This window comes from Silurus aristotelis (assembly GCF_946808225.1).
Source record: "Silurus aristotelis genome assembly, chromosome: 4".
Lineage (NCBI taxonomy): Eukaryota > Metazoa > Chordata > Actinopteri > Siluriformes > Siluridae > Silurus > Silurus aristotelis.
The window spans coordinates 21,944,992-21,965,822 of NC_139577.1; the positions used below are offsets into that span (position 1 = coordinate 21,944,992).

At 38.9% G+C, this 20,831-nt stretch overlaps 2 protein-coding genes across 6 annotated transcripts in view; both read left to right on the forward strand.

The window, feature by feature from the left end:
- Positions 1-3,624, forward strand: part of LOC310724352 (adenosine kinase-like) — a 48,079-nt gene extending 44,455 nt beyond the window's left edge. For all 3 annotated transcript variants that reach the window (XM_083538221.1, XM_083538220.1, XM_083538219.1), the window contains exons 5-6: positions 787-873; positions 2,877-3,624. In XM_083538221.1, the coding sequence (XP_083394347.1) occupies positions 787-873; positions 2,877-3,001 (212 nt within the window). In that variant the 3' untranslated portion in view covers positions 3,002-3,624. The remainder of the gene's footprint in view (positions 1-786; positions 874-2,876) is intronic.
- Positions 3,625-9,639: 6,015 nt separating this feature from the next.
- The window catches only part of kat6b (K(lysine) acetyltransferase 6B), a 32,615-nt gene continuing 21,423 nt past the window's right edge, over positions 9,640-20,831 (forward strand). The window contains exons 1-2 of one of the 3 annotated variants that reach the window (XM_083538998.1): positions 9,640-9,910; positions 16,091-16,965. In XM_083538998.1, coding sequence (XP_083395124.1) covers positions 16,345-16,965 — 621 coding nt within the window. In that variant the 5' untranslated portion in view covers positions 9,640-9,910; positions 16,091-16,344. Of the gene's footprint in view, positions 11,076-14,246; positions 16,001-16,090; positions 16,966-20,831 lie in introns of those variants that run through there. The other 2 variants (XM_083538997.1, XM_083538999.1) reach the window with 2 other exon arrangements.

Here is a 20,831-nt window from a genome sequence, read left to right on the forward strand (position 1 = left end):
TACCTCTGCTGTGCTCCTGATTATTAGCATGCACACTGTATTTTTGTGTGTAAATTAATCTCCGAGTTAATGCCACCAACTGACTGACGAGGTCTGGTTACATTCATTCTGCAAGTATGTGGACCGCTATAAATGACTGAGGAGTTGTTTACAAAGCATTAAACACATTACGTGCTACTAAGGCTTGGTCATTTGTTAGGCATAACACGCAACGGGCCGTGCTAATACCGGAAAACGATCTATACCAAGCCGGTGTGATATAGTGTGTGGTTTGGATCATTACCACTCTGAATTGGATTCTTTTTCTATAACAGCACAGCCCGGAATGTGTTGTTCCTCTCATACAACAGCAATTGGTCAACATTTACAATACTTAGGTAATAAATGGATGCTATGTTGCATTTTTATTTACCCTTTAAATGCATGCAGCGCAAGTTAGTGAAATTAATAACAAGCAACAAAAAACTCCTAACAGCATGTCAGTTATGTACAGTGAATGTGTGTGTGTGTGTGTGTGTGTGTGTATATATATATATATGAGTGAGAGAGAGAATTGTAAACATTTATAAAATACAAAATCCTAACATCATTTCAGCTGCTTCTGAAATGTATTTATTTCTTTTTAAAAAATGCATTAAAAAATCACAAATCACGATTATCATGATATCTCACTACATCTATATCTGTAATATAGGTGCTAAAAGTATTAATTGGTGTCAATAAGTTACTTTCAGTCTTGTGTGCTTGTGTGTTCACCCTGCCTAACCTGAATCTGTTTGCCCACAGATGAAAAGATGGAAACATTCCCCGTTATAGAGATCGAACAGAAAGATATCGTGGACACAAATGGAGCTGGAGATGCATTTGTAGGAGGTACGGTAACAAAAGCTTTTGAAAGAACTCAACAGTAGTCCACTGTTTAATCATGGCCAAGTTTCCACTCTTTAGCTTGAACTTCATTTATTTCACAATCACATCAGTGTGTTAGCATGAGAGCTTGCAAACAACCTGGCTACTTCAAATAAATTGTTTAGCCTGATATTGATTACTTATTAGCAAACCAGGGTGTTCATTTTAATAAACAATCAAATGTTCACTGAATCTGACTTATTACGCTTATTATACAGTAGTTGTAACAGTTTGCTAGCAACCCTTACTGCTGCATAATCTTATCTAAATTTGTCAGTTGTAATGACAGTAGTCTTTTGCTTTTCTGTTAGATAGCTCAGGAGGAATCTTAGACACTGGTTTACACAAAAAGAACAGTTATAAAACAAACTCCTATTTGTGAGTACAAAATCTTAATGTACTTGCTAGTACTTTTTTACTTTTTCAGTTTCATGACATGTCAAATGCAGAGCCTAATATTAGCCGGTTAGCTGTTTTTACAGTTACAAACTCCCATTCCATCACTGTTATCACTGCAAACTGTATAAATACAATTCATTCTTAACAAACCAGTCAGTTGCAATTTTAGTTAGAGAAATAGTTTCTATTGTAAAATAGTTTGGTGTTGATTATATTTATAGATATAGTGTTACTGTTTAGGTCGGATTTAGCATTATTGCCGGTTCTATAAGTCTTTGATTCCAGTAACAGTACAGTAGACTGTCTTGTTTATGGGATAAAAAGGATCTTCTTTCAAGGAGGACTAATAGAGATTCTCAACTCATTGTGGGCTTTATTTAATAACTATACTGTTCAGACTTCAAACAGCCGGTGTACATGTCTACAACTATGCTGGGCTCTGAAGCCACTCATCACATTAGTTTTAGTCCTCATTCCAAAATTGAAGTACTGCTGACTGAAATTCTGGTTCTCAAGCACCTTTAGTTTTCATTTGCTGTGGGTGGATCCATCCTGCTTGTCTATTTAACATTTATCCATCCATCTACCCACCTACCCATCTCTCCATACACACACCCAACCAGTCTTCCTCCCACCATCATATACGCTTAACCCACCCAAACATCCACCATCCATCCACTCGTCTATCCATCCCACTGGCCCCCCACGCACCAGTCCATTCTACCCACTCAGCAACCTACCTTTACACCCACCCATACACTCACCAATCTAACCACATACCCACAAGTCATTCCATCTACCTAAACTCAGTCCTGCCACACCACCATGGTCCCAGTGGGTTTTTATATGCAATAAGCAGAAAGCTTTTTATTGTCTCTGTCTTTCATGTAGCTCATCCAGTATGATTCTGACGCTGATAGAGCTATGATCTGGTTTCCACAAACGCCATATTGATTTTTTTGTTTGTTTTTTCATTTATCTATACCAACAAGAGGTTGTAGGTCGTCAGTCTACCATGCTGGAAAATTAATTTGCCAGCTGTTTCTCAATGCACCTTGGTGGTGTTGCAGAGTGCAGAGATCTAGGTGGGCGGGCTCAGAGCCTGAGGACTGCTAGAGGAGTTCACTCTTGTACATCACTGAGGACGGATTTTCCAGCACCTTTCTTCCCCCTGCTATGCCTGATTTATTTAATCTTTACACACAAAAGTACACATGGTCAAAAAGGTCAACACCAGAGCACATGCTTGCCTAGATGTATGTGCCCCGGGTCATCTATGCTTGTGCTTTGAACATATTTCAAATTTCTGTGCACAAGACCAGATAAGTTTTATTATTACACATATATACACACACGTGTGTGTGTGTGTTAGTGTGTGTACATGTCTAAAGACATGTGTAATTATGTTTAATGTTGTCCGCCCACTTGCAGCAGATTGTGTTTCTTTTCCAGAAAGCAGTTTTATGGTATAAAGCTCTTTGACACAAACTCTCTCTCCCTCCCCCTCCCTCTTTCTCTCTCTCTCTCTCTCTCTCTCTCTCTCCCTCTCTCTCTGTGCATGCATGCAGGTTTCCTGTCTGAGCTGGTGCAGGATAAGTCTCTGGAGCAGTGTATCCGTGCCGGACACTATGCTGCTAACGTCATCATTAGACACTCAGGCTGTACGTTTCCAGAGAAGCCTGACTTCCACTGAAAGACAAGTGAACCTTGCCATCTCTGGGTTATGAAACCGATGCCTTCCCCTCAGTGTTTAATCTTTTTATGTTGTTTTTTTGGGGTTTTTTTTTTTATCCTCTTCCTTTAGTCTTGCGTTATTCATTCCCTTCTCATGTTCAGACTTCTGTGCCTCTGCTTTACAGCAGCCAGTCCCATAGCATGATGTCATCATGCAAGCCTTTTACTTCATAACGATCTAATATTTACAACCGAAGCAACCCTCTCTATAATTAGAAATAATGTTTTTACTGTTTTTATTACGATTATTTCTCTTCCCCGTACTTCAAACATGCACAGAAGTCATGTGCAATGATAATGACCACTTTGTCTCTATTTGAGCTGGACAAAATTGTGTAGTGTTTCTTTTATCCAAGAAACACAAACTAAATGTCTTGTCTTGAACAGTTTGGATTTATTTCAGTTCGTTTCATAAAGTGTTTTTAAAGGCCAGTTTTGAGCTGTTTTTGTGCTCACGTTTAATTTTGTAATAAGGAAATAACACGCATGCATGTGTGTATATGTGGTGATGTATCTGTATCTACACGGTCTACACAAGTGATACTCAGTGTATACAATAAAAATACATTGCCTTCTTCACGAGCAACTTTCCTGTCTGCTTATGATTTGTGGTATGAATTCATCACTGAAATCATTGTTTCTTTTAATTGTTGAAAAAGATATTTCAATTCGATTTGATTTGTGTAGAGGCTTTTTAGGCAGCTTTTATAGAAATCTAAGTGCAGCATTAAATCACTAATGAGGCATCAGTAGCGAAGAAGACATGAAATGACATGAGGAAAAAACCTTCAGAGGAAGTAGCCAAAAAAAAAGGAACCAATTCTCTTCTAGGGAACACAAAATAGTAGGTTTATTATTAAATCATCACTCTTCAACAGTTACATAACCATAAAGTTAAAAAGTACTAAATGTGTGGACAGCAATATATGAACAAGAAATATTAATATAATATTTACATAGTAATCCAGTAAAGATTGGATGATACTTGGGGTGTGTCACAACTGCAGAAAGCTCCTAGAAAAGTATTATGCTATGTGTATAAATGGTACATTTCATGTAACAAAGTTTGTGGACACCTGATCATAAGATTCGTATGTCTCATTTTGCATTTGCTGTTATATTAACCTCAACTCTTCTGGGAGGATGTTCCACAAGATTTTGGAGTGTGGATGAAGTCAGAGATCTATAGCAGGCCAGTCAAGAGATTTCACTCCAACCCCTCTACAGCATATCTTCATGGAGTTGGTTTTGTGCACAGGGGGAATCTCCAAGATCAGTTGAAGGGAAAATTTCATAAAAGACAGACTTCTATCTTTGTGGTAACAATTTAAGGAAGAATAACATGTAGATGCTAAAATGAGGTATACTAATACCTTTCCATCCAGTGTATCTAATCACGAATGATCATATAGTCAGCAGTCATTTTAGTCTCCCTGGGTAAAGAGTGTTTTCTTCGTTTCAGCTGAAAAGGAAATGGTTTTGTACAGGACCCTAAATCCCCTACAGAGATGAACTTTTTCTTCTTCACAGTTAATAAGAGCCGCTCGTTGTCACTCAACTTATCTGATTTGTGAATCTTTCAACATACTTTCCACATTTGCTCTACTGAGGATTACTTTTACACATATTTAGCTGCTAATAGTACAGTTAGAAGTGTTGTCCTTTTGATTATAGTTGCAACACTACAAGAGGTCGTCTGTGTTATGGGATTAGTAGCAGCTATTCATGGCCATCATTAGGTAGGAATGAAAATACAGCTGTCCCTTTGTCCCTTCTGGATGTAGCTGGTGACTCCATTCGTTGCGAATTCAGGTACACAACCTGGCAAGAGCGTCTGATCTCATTGTTCACGAATTTAAACAAAGACTGTGATCTCACGCACTTACTTTGACCTGCAACGAAGACACCGTCATTTTGAATTCATTCTCACATCTGCAAACACCTCCTCCACCCACTCACACACTGTTTCAGCATTTTGGTTTTTTTTGTTGTGTTTTTTTTTTTTTTTTAATTTCCCTCCAGTCGTCTGCCTGTTTTACAATGCAGCTGGGTGTTTTCGAGATTCAAGAAAGTTTGTCTGTGAAGTGTAGTTCTTTTTTTGAGACAAATTCCAAGTATTTGGACGACTTTTCATCGTGTGCAGACAGAGCCTATAACTCCAGGTCAAATGTAAAAACCATGCACAACACATCCGAGAAGTAAAAGATGAGAATTGTGTTTTACTGCCGTGGCTGAAGAAAAGATAGGACTACTTTTTTTCCTGACTTCTGCAAACCTTGCTTTATTTCCAGGCAGTAGTGTTGCCTTGCACACGCTAGAACAGCAGCCTTGAATCGGTGCCCTCCTATTCAAAATACATTTCTTTTACCTTTTCATTGTTAGTTTGTCTGCCTATAAAGTTGCACAACTCTCCACCATATCTATTACATCACTGCATTGCTGATTACTTCCTTTGAAAGTGTTTGTTTGTGGGAATCTTCAAATGTGTACAAGTGAAAACATGCATTCAGCAAGAAAAAAAATTGTCTAATTTTAATCCAGATTCTCTGACTCATGTACAGCTAGAGCTCAGATTTCTATCCATTTTTTTATATAAATGAATAGGAAACAGCTGGTGCGTGAGCAGTATAACATCAATAAAGGCATGGTAAACCTTTGACTATTCGGTTACAGATTCATAATCGAGAGCGTGTGTCAAATCAGTGAAGATTAAATGCTCTGTTTAAAAGAAAGAGACCTACAAACCGTGATTTGAATGATTGTTGCTAGCAGTGAATAAAAGCTAGAAAGTTAGCATGAGCAATTAGCGTAATTCAACCCTGTTGTGACTTCCATTCATTCGCAGCAGTGAAATTTCGCTTTAATTCAGGCTGGGGGTGTGAGAAAAAGTTGAGCTGGGAGCATATAGCAATAAAATCAGATCATCTAATTATAAGTTATGCATGATTGTGTTTTATGGCGATATCTGACAGGCGATGCGCTGAATCACGCTGACTGAAAATAACTTTCTAGTAATATATGATTGCTTTCTCACAGGCGAAATGGCTACAAAAGAAAAGCGATTACGAGCGTATAGGTGTAACTGTGCCCGGGATGTTCGCTACAAAGAACGGGACTTGTTGAAACGTGAACAGCGTTTGAGACAGAACACACACAAAGACACGCACGTTGTGTGCGATCACCTTGATTGAGTTTTTGTTGAAAGCTAATGAAAGCTGCTGCCAAACTGTAACAGTTTTCCATATGCCTCGGGTTTTAATTGGTATTACATTCATCTTCTGTTGAGGCAGAGGAAATAGCGGTATGTCGGCATTATTACTTTGGAATGCCACTATAATGAGGTAATGGCGGCAATCATTAAGACACAAAGACGTCTGTCTGACTGAAAGACTGGAACAAGCTGAACTTGTATGAGTTGTGCAAGCATGTAGATATCCTGTTGTAAACATAACGGTTAAAAGACTACCATGAAAGTCCTGATATGTTTGTGATGTGTTTAGCGGTTCAGGTGCTAATTTATTAGTTGTTGCTGTGTTGTCGTCGTTTGCATGAAAAGTTAGCAGGTGTGAGGCACGCAGACTTCACACAGGGATGTTGCTAGCACAGTTACAACCGCATTTAATGGAAGAGAGAACGTCAACAATCTCGAACAAGAGCATTTTTTCTCAAACTTTCACTGTCAATCAGAAATCCAAAGTAGATCACAACAAACACTGGATTCAAAGCTCCAGAATGCAATACAGACTGACTGCAGAAACACGCTGACAAGAACAGTGATGCTGATGGGTATGATAAAGCATCAGAACTCCAAGTGTTTGAGCAGAGTGTACAGATAAGCAGAGAAGAGTACGCTCTTTAGGTAGTCATCAGGTAGTCAAACTGCATTGTGGGTAATGTGGGTAGCATTAAAAACCAGCAACCCTTTTCAATTGTGTAAAAGAAAAAAAAAAAAAAATTTTTTTAATTTACTGTGTTTGTTAAAGATATTAATATATTCGATGTGAGTGTATGAGCTTCATTTGGATGGCTCCAGAAACTAAAATAAAATGTGACCATTTGGTGTTTTTTGTTTGTTTTGTTTTTTTAACGTTACTCTAAAAATGTATCCTCCCAGCCACATTCTCAGAGAAAACTATTAAACTGTTTCTTTTCTTTTCTTTTCTTTTTTTTTCTTTTTTTTTTTCTTTTTTGCAAATAATGTGGTACCAGCAAGATTTATTCTATTTATTACAAGGCACTGTAAATTTACAGTACAAACTCCCCACCCTTACCCCACCCTCCAACTTCCTGAATTTCTGCATATTTGTCACAGAAAATGGTTTCATATCCTTATACATATATAAATATATAAGTTGTATTTATTTTTACAAATACAAAAATGTTTTGAGAAATGTGTGCAACATCTCTAATCTTCTGGTAAAAGGAGGTCTTTCACATTACTCTGAAAGTTTTTTTTTTACCAACTCGACCGCATTGAAGCTGAGCATGAGCTGTCGATTTAAGGTCTTGTCACAGAATGTTAATAGGGTTCAAGTCAGGAACTCCAAATGTTGTTTCTTTTGAGTCATTCACAGGCTGACCTGCTCATGTGTATTGGATGATTGTCTTGTTACGTGAAGCATGTGCACAAGGGCATTAGATCACAAACTGATACACACACATTCTCTGCCAGGATTCTCTGGTGGAGAGCAGAACTGATAGTTCCATCAATTATGGCAGGTCACCCATACCAAGAAGAAGCAAGCATTCCCGCATCATCGCATTACCACCACCATGTTTGACTGTTGGTACGATGCTCTTATTGTAATGTGTTAGATTTATGCCACATGCAATGTCAGATTTAAGCCTTTTGACTCATCATCCTGTAGAACAAGCTTTGTCATCATTTTGTTTTCTGCAAAATGTGAAACAAGGCTAGCAGTTGTTTTTATCTTGCAAACCTGCCACAGATATCATTTATTAATTTATGGCCAGTTTTTTTTTAATGGCAGATTCAAAAATGCTGAGCTTTTCTGAGGAGGGCACGGTCACAATCATTTTTTTTTTTTATCTTGGTTCTTTTGTGACTTCTTCAGTGAGTTGCCAGTGGACTCTCGCAGTAAGTTTTTTGTATGTCTGACCACTTCTGGGGAAGTTCACCATGGTTCCAAGTTTTCTCTATGTGGAGATAATGGCTCTCAGTGGGGAGTCCCTGAGCCTTCCGGACTGATATATTATATAACTTTCTCATCTCTTTTAGAATTTCTTTTGATTGAGGCAGAATGTGCTATTTTTGTGAAACTTTAGCCTATTTTACATAGTTAGAAAGGGTTTTTTTTCCATTAGTTGGTGAACTGATTAACTAAGGGTACGTACCTTACGAACCTTTTTCCACACAAAAGCTTTTGTTTCTTTAGAAGACATAATTTGATTGAAGAACCAGTATGTAACAAATAAGTCTGGCAAATATACAACAAAATAAATCATAAAAGAAGCAAATACTTTTATTACAGTTACCTAGTCTAACAGTCATTCTTGTATCTTCACCTGGTTTGATTGGTAGTGCTGCTGCTTCACAGCTCCTCGGTCCAGGGTTTTAATTTTTGACCCTGAACTGAGGTTTACTGTCTATGTGGAGTTTCTGTGCATCTTTTCTTTGTGTCCTTGTGGATTTCCTCTGGGTTCTCCAGTTTACTAATATCTCCTGAAAACCTGCCAGCTTGGGGCCTGGCTAAGATAAATTGCCCTTTAATGAATATGTGTGTGTACTTGCTGTCCTGCAATGGACAGTTGTCCCATCCATGGTGTATTCCTCCTGCAACACTCCCAGCATATGCTCTGGATTCACCATGACCCTGACCAGAATAAAGCATTTAACTAAAAGTAAATGACATTAGGCATTCATTAAATGTGATCTAGATGACAAAACATTTGATCATTTATTCAAAGGAAACTTTATACAATATTTCTATCATCTGGATATATTTTTCCACCTTTAGTAGCAACAACTCAAACCAAGCATTTCTGATCACTCTTCTAAACTTTAGATCACTCTTACAAATTGCTCTGGGGGTGTAGACCTGCAGAACTATAAACTGTTTCATCACATTGGGTGGCTTTTAAGGTCTTTTGCAGGTATTGTCGGATCTTAGTGGAGTTAGGAAATAACCAGAATCTAAATGTATTTACACCTAATGTAGAAAAGGTGTAGCTTTGAGGTACAGTTTAGTATCATTAGTACTTAGTACCATGTGTGTGGCTTAACAGTAACGTAATTTGGATATATAGTTATATTTTGAAGTTGACAATGCATTTTCTAATATTTTCCCAGACACTCAGTATGTGTCCTAATGCGTATTGTGATGATTTATATTTTGTAACAGTGTACAGTGTCGTCATTTGGATGACGGAATTACGGACATCTTCCTTGAGAGTTAACCTTGTTGCCTTTAGACATCTCTTTCTACGCTTATGTGCACATGCATATGCATTGTCCTTGCTGGTGTGTGTGTGCGCCATGGCGTGCGTGTGTGTGATGTGCAGTAATGTACATTGTTTTTTACAGTGACCGATGTGATGTCACATGGCGCTCGCAGCGAGTCCTCTCTCCTCTGTGGCTGATGGAAGTGCTGAAAGGGGAGGTACTACTTTGCCACACACTCTCATGTAGATTAACCTTTCAATTAGTTGTTATATCAGGTTCCCTCTGCCTCCGCCGCGCTTTTTATCCGCTGGATCAAACGGGGACCTGCTGGATTGTTCATTGACCCGCTGTGTTTTGTTTTTTTGTGTACGCGATTTTTTTCCTTCTTTTTTTTTACGCCGCTTCAAATCAACCCGTTTATTAAGTGCTTCCGCCAGGAGCGGCGCGAGCGCCGAGCAACTCGAGGTAACGGAACCGTTCTGGCTTTAGGCTCGGCGATACCCGAGCGTGTCTTTAGAGTTGTTCATCAGTCTTAAATGGGTACTTTTTTTTCTCAACCCTGTTCAACTTGCTGGGGGGCGATATGCGGCGTGATGGGGTTGTAGCGATCAAGTGCTCGACACGTACAAATGGAATTTTCCAGATCGCACCGATTTTCAGCAGCTTGATGTCGCGCGCTAGCTTTAAGGCTCGCGCTGGGGTTTGATTTAAGGCTGGATGCGGGGCGCAGGCATCACTTTAAAACGGGTTAGATTCAGGCGATCGGACAATCCGATAATATGACCATCAGATCGGACCGGCAGAATGTAGGATTTTTTCACTTGATTGTGCATTTTCTTGCTTGTGCATTTCAACCTTATCCACAGAGCGCATAAGGAGGTTTAGGCAGCGTGCACGCGCACTACACTCCAGGCAAACTCTTTTTTTTCTTTCTTTTTTTTGGTTAGAGTTCTCGACTATATTACGGGCTGTATATTATCGGCAAACGTGCCACAAATCACTCAGAAAGGCTGCACTTTTGTTAATTACACGATCATTACATTTCTGAAATATGTCTCGCTGCTGCTGGGTGATGTGCGCTAATGCCTCCGCTTTATTCTGATCAGGAGGAGTGTGTAAAGGTAGATCGCGCTGTGATTTAAGGTCAATATCGATGAATTGGGTCGATTAAAGAAAAAAGTAAATCAGTTGAGCACGAAGGATTCATTTCTTCTTTCTCTGATCGGATTGTGTGCACGGCGGAGGATTGCAGGTGTGCCATTTAATATGTCACGCGCCGGCAGGGAGCAGGGAGCAGTGGTCACCTTAAAAGGCGGGTCAAGTGATTATTGACAGATCATGGAACCAATCGACTCCTCCAGGGCCTGCACGCCTTCTGTTTGATTGACACGGGTGTTATCAAACCAGAGATCGGCACTTGCCCTTTCTAACCAATATGAAAGTTTCTGGGGAGGACCCGTCGATAAGAAGGCGAGGTTTAATGAGGCTCCATTGGGCTGTAATCAGTGTCATGTCGGATTCATGTAAACTACAACATTGTAACAAAATGGCGTCTGTTTAGTAACGCGAGCGGGCAGCGGCGCAGTCACCTGTCCCCCTGAAGAGCGCGCAGAGTTTCGCCACCGCTGAGGTGTGTATTGTGACTTCTGTATCTGGGTACTGGCTAAATCGAAGCTTTATTTGGTTGGGGATTTTTTTGCTTCTCATCATAAATTATCGATAGTCATCTGTCGGAAGTAGTCATAAAACACGGACTAATTTAGCCGCCTAGCCTGCTAGCTTGTTCGCCTCCTAGCACCGTTAGCAAAATCCGAGCGCCTCTTTGCTAGCTGGCTAATGTTCGCGTTGAACTCCAACTATTGACTAGCTGTGTGTGTGTGTGTGTGTGTGTGTGTGTGTGTGTGTGTGTGTGTGTTAAAGCTAGCCAGCTGCCTAGCTCTGCACAGGGATACGCTGCTAAGCTAACAGGCTTCATGGCACTTAGCATATTAGCACGTTCGCTCATAATGTTTTATTTATTGGAAAAAAAAACTTGAGCCTTCTTAAAAAAGGAAAAAAACATAATTAAATTCCTGACGCGGATACTTTAATCGATAGGATGATTTCCCCCCCAAAAGACTTCACTGATTGTACAAGTGCATCCAATCTGTTTAAATCTGGGATGATAGCTGGATGGATGGATGGATAGATAGATAGATGGATGGATGGATGGATTGTGTGTGGAGGGGTAATACTTTCGTAAATACATGGTTGGACACTTGTTTTATTTCGGAGACTCTCCGATTCGTTTATGGTTATTTCGGTGTAATTTTATACCTGATTTATTATGTGCTGTGATCTCCGGCATCCTGAAAGATTGGCAGTTTTATATGAAATCCTGGATTAGGTGACGCGGTTGTTTTAGCATCAACTTGTGAGAGTGCAAGACGTCTATCCTTTGGTTTAACAATGTGTAATTTGTTCAAAATGCACGCATTATTTCATAAATTCTTTGCGTTTATAGCCCTGACCTAATACTTAACACTTGTTTGGTTGAGAACTTTGCTCGCCACCTGGCGCATGAATGTTCATGTTACTTGCTTGGAGTGTTTTGCCGGTGTGTCTGCCATCTTGCCCGATCAGAGCGCGCTTGTGATTTCGGTAGACATCTGAGGATTAAATCAATCCTGTTTTTCTCTCTTGCTTGCTGTAGATGACTGATAGGTGTGTGTGTGTGTGTGTGTGTGTGTGTGACGCTGTCAGTGCGGAGAGCAGAGGAATTCTGGAGAAATTGTACAATGCGTGTCACCTGCTGGCGGCTCGCTGCACTGTTCTTCCTCCTTCATCTTATTCGCTGTCTTCCCCATTACATCTCCTTCATAATGGCACTTCTGTTCTTGGTTCATAGATCATTATCGATAAAACGCAAAATATTTTCAAGCTTCTCGAACTCTTTCGTCTGCCCGAGACATCGGTATTGGCAGTCCTTTATGGTTTCGGTTGTCCAAAAGATCTGTCAATGGGTTCATCTGTAACCCTGTTACGAAGGCCGTTCTACTTTCAAACATCTTTCTTCATGCAATATCAAGATCAATGTTTTTCCCCATAGCCTTGGTTTATTAGGTAGAGTCAAACTGAAAAGATGTGACTAGATTCTTCTTTTTTTTTTTTTTTTTTAAAGAACGTGATCTGATTCTTCAGAAGGTGGTGTCGAGTTTTCCGTAACAGCTTGGACATGATTTCATACTGTAGATACTTTTTTTTTATTCGATGTGTTTGTTGTAAGAGTTGTTTCACGAGTAGCCGATGATGAAGGGGCTGGGGGTCAATCTACAGAATTAAAGACGTGTTGTTTAACCTAACCACAGACTATACCTCGTTCTAACTCTGCTGTTTAGAGATGATTAAGTGTTTACAGGATGAGTATCCAGAGTCAGCGCTTTGAGATCTGTCATAGGAAAGTCTTCAAGGCGTTTTTTTTTTTACATTTTTACTTTTTTTTAACTTGAAGAGGTAAAAATGAGTTATAGGTGCTGTAGATTTGGTTATTAATGAGTGACAGATGATCAGGATTAAATGTAGCTGTAATTGGTTAAAAAGTATGATTGCTTTTTCATAAATAAATAAAAAAGTAAATCAAAGGTTTTGCTAAATACCTAAGGTGCAAGAGGAATAAAACATCGAGGTATGCTGTCATAGGAAATGAATACACTATGGCTCCGGTTATTCTGGCATGTCACAGTTTTGCGACGTGCAATTGTTTTTTTGTTTTGTTTTGGTCTTAACTATTACTACAAGGACAACATAGGATATGGAAATGTCACAGGACAGCTATAAACATGGTAGTTATTCTCATGGGGGAAATACTTCCTCCCTCAGGGTCACTTTAAACATTGTTTCTGTTGACAAGACACCATTTTCCCCCCCCCCACAAACCCTGATTGATGATAGCCGGTTGAAAATAATCATGTCCTTTTAATTAAAGGATCTTACATTAAAGGATCTTCACATTCTTCAGCATGAACATGTTCTCACTCAGCCTGCTGTATGTTCTGCCTGAGATTTTTATTAGGGTCGTTTTATACAGTTATGAGTGATAATCGCTTCTGTGTATGTTGGAGTGACAGTTGTGGGCTTATAGGTTGTGATGCCACAAATCTGTGCAGCTTTTCTAGTATTTGCCTTCGGTTAGTCTTGTTTCTTCTTTTCTTCATGGATCTGAGTATGTGTTGAAACGACCTTTTAATACACCTATTATTGGCTCCCAGTGCACCAGGAGGTTAGATCAATGTCAGTGAGGCTGCCAGTGCACTTTCCTCTAGACTAGGTTTCTGAAATAAAGTGCTACAAAAATAGAATCCTGTGTTTTTAATTTGACGTGATGTATACAGCACTTCTACAAGTAATTGAACGCATTGAGAAAATCTGCCTGCAGTCTCTCAAAACCAGTTTAATGGTAACTGCTGTTAGTGGAAGTGAAACATCTGGTGCAGATGCTGCAACACAGGTACCACCGTCAGCCAAGTCAGTCACAAGAGACCATAGTTACCTGATAGTAGCTACTGAATAGTTCTTGATATATGAGCAAGGACATCATGCGGTCAGACTGTTTAACCCAGAACTGTGTGCAGCACAGGAAAGTGTGTGTCATTGTCACTAAAAGGTGAGATGTGGAAAAAGTTGAACTAATAGTTTGACATCCTCCCAGGACAGTTGATCTTTATTTGATTTTTATAAGAAATTCTTCTGTAATCAGTAGTCATTTCTGTAAAATTTGCTCTTGTGATCAATTTGTCCTCTTTCCAGGCATTTTGTACTTTTTTTTTTTTTTTTTTTTTTTTCCCCGAAGCCTGAGAAATGTAGCTGAAATTTTTGTTTAATATGGAAATTTTTTGTAGCTAGCAGGCTGATCATTTTTACTTCTACCATAAAGACTCCTGGTCTTTCAGAAGAAAAAAAAAATCATGACGTGCTGGAAGATATGTGACTGACCGGAATAGGAATTTGTAGGAAAGTCCTGGGGTTTAATGTTGACCACAGTCTCCATCAGGGCACTCAATGATTTAAATATGTAGCAGAACAGATTCACTACACATCTTTGTATTCAAATTATTAAAGTTGAGTAGACAGAATAAAGAAAACGTTTAGGTAAATCGTTTTTTTTTTTTTTTTTTTTTTTTTTTTTCTGGGCGGCTCATCATTTCTTGTTGAAACTTTCTCTTTTACAAAAAACGTCCAAATCTTTTCCCCACTCAGTGTCGTTCTTGTTGCGGCAATGCTGTTTCTGTAGTTATTCCAAGCTTCTATCACGTTTTGTGTTGTCTGTTAACAGCCGTTTTCATCTAATTTCAGCAATTTGAGTAGACAGATTCCTTTGCAAAGATCCCAAGTGGCAAATGTATTTATTTCTAGTTATTTTTTTTTTTAAAGAGAATGTTCTATGCCCGACTATTTAGTGTGACTTTCAGCTCAATTAGATCTGATTTGAATCTTCCTACTGAAAAACTACTAAAGGATTCATAGTTTCTAATGCATTTGGGATGGAAAGAGTCCATCTCAGCTAGAAGATCAAGCCAGCAGCATTTACTGCAAACAAGTTAAGGGATTTATAGTAGTATGAGTATATTAATTCCCCAGTGAGAGGCCCTTCTGCTTGCATCATAAATGCAACGTATACATCTTTTGGCTAAAAAAAGAACAGACCAGCGTGTTGATTATAAGCTGTGGTACTGTTATTGAGTCGCACACTAACCATGTTTAAACTGTAAAGTTTAAACATGGTTTAATAAGCAGGAGAGTTCAATAGGATTGTTTCATTAGTGTTTCCGCATACTTGAGTGTTCCTGATTCGGAAAAGATATCATCCTTGTGATACGTTCATGTTGTATGTAAAATTCTACTATGCCTGTGCGCTAATTAATCCACCTGCTAAAAATGATTAACCAGATCCTGAGCTGGTGTGTGCAGTGGAGCAGATCGTGACATTTAGGAATGAGTAGCTGATGCTGTAGTTACAGTATTGTGATGCATTACGACACCATGTAGCGCATTGCTTGATTGCATTAAACGTGCACTACACGTGAACTTGAGTTTGGCAGAAGTCATTAGGGAGTCAGGTTTATACTTTTTGATGTTACTGAACAACCTTGTCCTCTAGGCAAACTGCAAAAGAGGGAAGAAAAGAAAGCATAGCCTGGATACAAAATCGGCTTGTGTCTGGCATACAGTAATTTATACTACATCTTTTTTTGTAGAATAGACAGTTTAGGATTGTACAGCTGTTGAAAGGCGCAGGGCAAGTTAGGACAAATTTTGAGAAGGAAAGCTGAAAGAGATTTTAGTACAGTACGTGAGGACCAGAACACTTGAAATGATTGTACTACTACAATGTATATAGGAAAAACAGCTAGTGGTTTTGTCATTGGACTTGATGTTGAGGACACACTTGGACACACAGCTGTTCACAGTAATCTGGCCACTTGTGCAAATGGTCTGAGTGATGGAGTCACAAGATGATTTCAACCCATTTTAGACTTGTATTTAACACTGTCCACCAAAGACAGTTGCTCATACCAGGTCTGAGCAGTGTTGTTGAAATGTGTACCCTTCACTAAACATATGCATGCATGTTTGACTGTTTGTAAATCAGCTATTTCTCTCTTTCAGGTTTCACTTACGTGGAGTTTGCAAGAATTTTGCAAGGGATAAACTTTGCCTGGATTTACAAAGTGTGTTTTTGACTGCGGGAATTTTCGAGGAAATGTAGAGACAGCCTGGCATCAGGAGTTCAAGTTCTGTCAGTAATCTTGCAAACCATGGCCTACTAATGGCTGACTTTTGCTTGTGGATGCATATTGTTTGCTCATAAAGAGAAGGAATGTATTCATGGATTATGCCTTAATGCACCTAAAAATTTCACCATGGTGAAACTGGCCAATCCCCTGTACACAGAGTGGATTCTTGAGGCTATTCAGAAGATCAAAAGGCAGAAGCAGCGGCCTTCGGAGGAGCGAATTTGCCATGCTGTATCGACTTTGCATGGACTAGACAAGAGTACTGTACTGCAGCAGTTGGAGCTAGCTGTAAAGGATGGATCAATCCTTAAGGTCACTAGCAAAGGTTGTGCTTCATACAAAGATCCGGATAACCCAGGGAGGATTGCAGCAATCAGGCCTGGAGGCCCAGTTCCCTTGTCAGTGGGATCTCCGATACCTGCAGGAGATCTGCGACATCTGGATTGGAATAAGGTCCTCAGGAGGGCTATTGAGGGTCTTGGGATCCCTTCTGGCTCGTCTCTGAGGAACATATTGCGCTTCTTAAGGAGCCAGGATGACCTGGCCAATGTGGTGGCTAACCCCAGGTTCCAGCAGAGGCTAAGGCTGGCTGCTAAGCGTGCTGTGAATAATGGGAGGCTGCTAAAGGATGGGCCGCTTTACAGAATGAGAACCGGTAGTGCAGGTGGAAAGACCTGCTTCAGGAGCAGCATTGGACTGGCGCTGGATCTCCCACCTGTAACTCTTCTACCACATGAGAGAGATCAGGTATGGATATAACTAATACTGTTGGTTGTTTTGTGCAAGATATTTTTGCCTTTACAGAAGCTTGTTCTAGTTGAGGTATCTAGTATTTTCCTCAAGCTCAAGGAATGAAAGCAAATTTTCATCTTTCATGTGTGATGAGTATTGAATAGTGGATGTGTCTGCAATTTGTTTTATATTTGTTTTATTTATTTATTTTTACCACAAAACAGCTCAACCAGCTCATAGTGAGTTTTACAATTAGTTAAAGGTTTAAGCATCGAGTTAGAAATGTACAGGGAAGGTGGTCCACATGGCTGGAATTGAACATCACTGCGATGGTTATATTTGTTGTTACTACTTTTTCTAAACTGTTGCTTCTTCAGCTTTATACTATGTGTATATGTAGAACAAGTTGTATTTGACAATGAGCACTGATGTTATGGGGACTGTTGCATGTCTCTGCTTGTAGAGGCAAATGACTAAAAACATTTAGTTGTGTTTCGTTTCATGCAAGTTCTTAGACTGGACCAATGGAACGGAATGCAACTCTTGTATGAAAGTAAGGATGCATTGATCTGATACAGATCTGGAACAGCTCAGATTAGACGTATTCCGATCCAATCCATATTTTGTAATATGAAACACATGAGGTTAATTTAGAAAGAGGGATGTTAAGTATTTGGTTGGATTGCTATGAATATCACAGTATGGGATCGTTATTCAGTTTCAATGATGCTCAGAGCTTTGATTTATGTAAACTAAGCCTTTGGAAATCCTAGCAAATCCTCAATGGAGAGTTAAAAGCGGTGTACGACTCGTCTGCCTGCTGTTTTATTGATTAATTCAAAGTTGTAGCAATTTTATTATTCATTAGACCATAATTATTAGATTTATAATTTTCCATTATTTAATATTTCCAGAGTGATCATTTCAGGTTTTTGTGCTTTAATTTAGCAGGTCTCAAGTGTCACCAGTTTAACATGGCTGTAATATGTAGAATGACTTTATCCAACTGTGGTTAAAGTGGTATTCTTTTTTTTTTTTTTTTTCCCCCTTCTTGATTAAACTGAATATTAAACTATTAGAACGTCAGGGGATTGTTATTTAAAGCTGTTCTGATCTTGCTGGTCATTTAAGTCGTGTTTAGCCTGGCCCTGGCTCTTAGTGCTCATTTTTTGCTATGGGTTACTAACAATGGGAGGCCATTTGTTAATCAAATCTTGGAGCACATTCCCTCATCTGCTCCTTGTTGAGTTGTTCATTGAAAGCAAAAGCTTTTGGTTTCCAGGCGCGGGGGCTTGACTGTTGCTAAGCGATGTGTTTTTCATTGACACTAGGACATGATAGCATAGTGCCAGTCCTCTTTTTTTTATTTTTATTTTTTTTCACAATCAGGGAGAAGGTCTGCCATCTCGCAGATGGTTTAGGGAGTCGGCAGTGGTGGGCCGGCCACTGATTAGCTCAATGCGTTAAAAGGGCTCTTTTGTTGTTAATTGTGTGCTTGGGGACTGGTCAGTGTGCAGCTGCTCCAGGCCTCTTTATCATATGCTGCTAGGGGTTAAAATTTGAGAAAGGAGAGGGGCCAAACCTGGCCCCTTTCGTGCCATTTGTTGGCTGGATCAGATTTTGTAGTGATGAAGGTATATTAGATCTCTTGGCTGGTTTCCTTTTAAACATTCTTAAAACTCTTGCATGAAACGGAGTAATTGAATGAAAGTCTGTTAAAGTAAACCTGATTATATCAGTTTGGGGGAAGTGTTTTTGTAGAGTCCTGGGCCACTGATTTGCAGCTGTGGCTACCATTATAGCTCTACTTGTTACATGCATTATTGAGGCTTAGGCATCAAGTAATCAGATTTCTGGCAAGCATGAGCAGACCTTAGGTCTAGACCTGATTCATGTTAAAAAAGATAATTCTGGATTCCCAATAAAGCTTTTTACATCAGCTGTTTATTTTGATTTTATTGTATCACATTTTTTATAGTATTACTTGTCTGTTGAAAACAATGTCCTTACATAATTATTTAATCCCTCAAAATCATATATCTTTTCATTAGTATACATAAGTATGCAAAACACCTCCATGAAGAGTTTTGTTTCACACACTGCCAGCACTGTGTGCTTCCCACTTTCCACACTGTTTAATTGGATGTGTATAATTTCAGACTGTCACTCACCAGACATTGTTTTATTTCGAACAGATGAAAGCAGTTTTTAAGTTTTTTTTTTTTTTTTTAACGCAATCACAGATTTTGCTTACGCGTATCAAAACCATGTGCACAATAGAACGGTAATTGAGGAGATTTCAGATGAGGGCACCTAATAGCAAATGATGTAATTGAGACAGACGATCAGCATCTTTATCTTTATTTCTTTGTTATTGTGCTGTTACAGGGCTGGTGATTTAGTCAAGCTTTTGTTTCGTTTGTTTTTGTTTACTCCCTCTTTCTCTCTTGCCAACAAAAGTGAATGCAGGACTGTGTTTTCTGCCCGTGTTCGTTTGTGTGTCACATTTGTGTAACTCTACCTATGAAAGCAGGTGTTTCTAATGTACTGGCTTAAGCATGTTGTGCACTTTAGTACGGCACTAGTTCAGTTTGCTTAGTGGTGGAAAGTTTGTCTGCATGGAGGTTTATGGGTAATTTCCCAAACTGAGCTGCATTGTCTAATAGAAAATTGCTTAAATGGTTTTGAATTGTGTGCTTCGATGCACAGTTCTTAAAAGCAATGCGTTTTATTATTTTAAGACTATTTCTGAATGTAGCACTACATTTAAGTTTCAACTTGCTTTTTTAAGAGCGTAAACCACAGTTAAGACTTAAACCATACGATTAAACACATTGCTATGACCTTCAGATTTGTCATGTGGCTAAAGATAGGTATGATTTGTATTGTGCACTTAAGATACTATAATAATTAGAGAGAACACTCAAATATTACCCAGTGCATTGTGTAGCTGTGGGATGCAGTCAAACATTTTATAAGTGCACTGAATAGGATTAATGGTCACACTGTAAGAGTTCTTCTTGGTAATTAAATTTAACCATGCACTTAATTAGCAGATAAACCAGTGTAGGTATGTAGGTACTGTGATTTTAAAAACCTGATTGAGCAGCTCTAAAGAGTCTTCAAAAACATGTTTATACTCCACATTTACTCTTTTTAGCTTTATGAGCTGTTTGTCTTCTGGGTTTCACACTTTAAAACCTTACCAACTGAAATAAATGTAAAAAGTGCCGCTCGTTATGATTTTCATTTACCTTTCAGATTACTGATTGAAGTAACTGGAATATTTTATTTTTAAAACAAAAATCTGTTTCATCATTGCAATTTATTGAATTATGTTTGGAATAAACTTTTTTGCTATAATTCAGTGAGCTGGAGATTTGTCCCCCTTTACTTGATCCCATACATATTGTACCTTAGGACATTATCTCATTTGAAGCATTTACGTACACACTTGTGCAAGAACAGAAACCTTCAAAATTCAGTTATAATAGAAGCCTAGCAGCAGGAAACGAATGCTTTATTTCATGTAATAGTCAGACCTTCATTTTCTGAGTTTTATGCTTGTTTGAAATTCTGTATATCAGACTGAAAGGAAATGAAGCTAAGCTGTTGCTCTATAGTTGTATAAGTGTGAGGTTTAGAAAAAGGTTTGTTACTTATATAATCTTCTGTTTTGTTCTGTCCGTCAGGTGGTACTTCAGTGTTTATGTTGTGGTTTCCTTGTTGATGCACAAACACAAATGGGTTTGATCTATGTAGTTCTCTTTTTTTTTAAGCATATGTAATGTGTATGAATCATGTTTATTGACCATCACCAGCTGCTCTAAGGCATCCATTATAAGGAGGGTTGTGGGGGGTGAACTGATTGTCGCACTTTG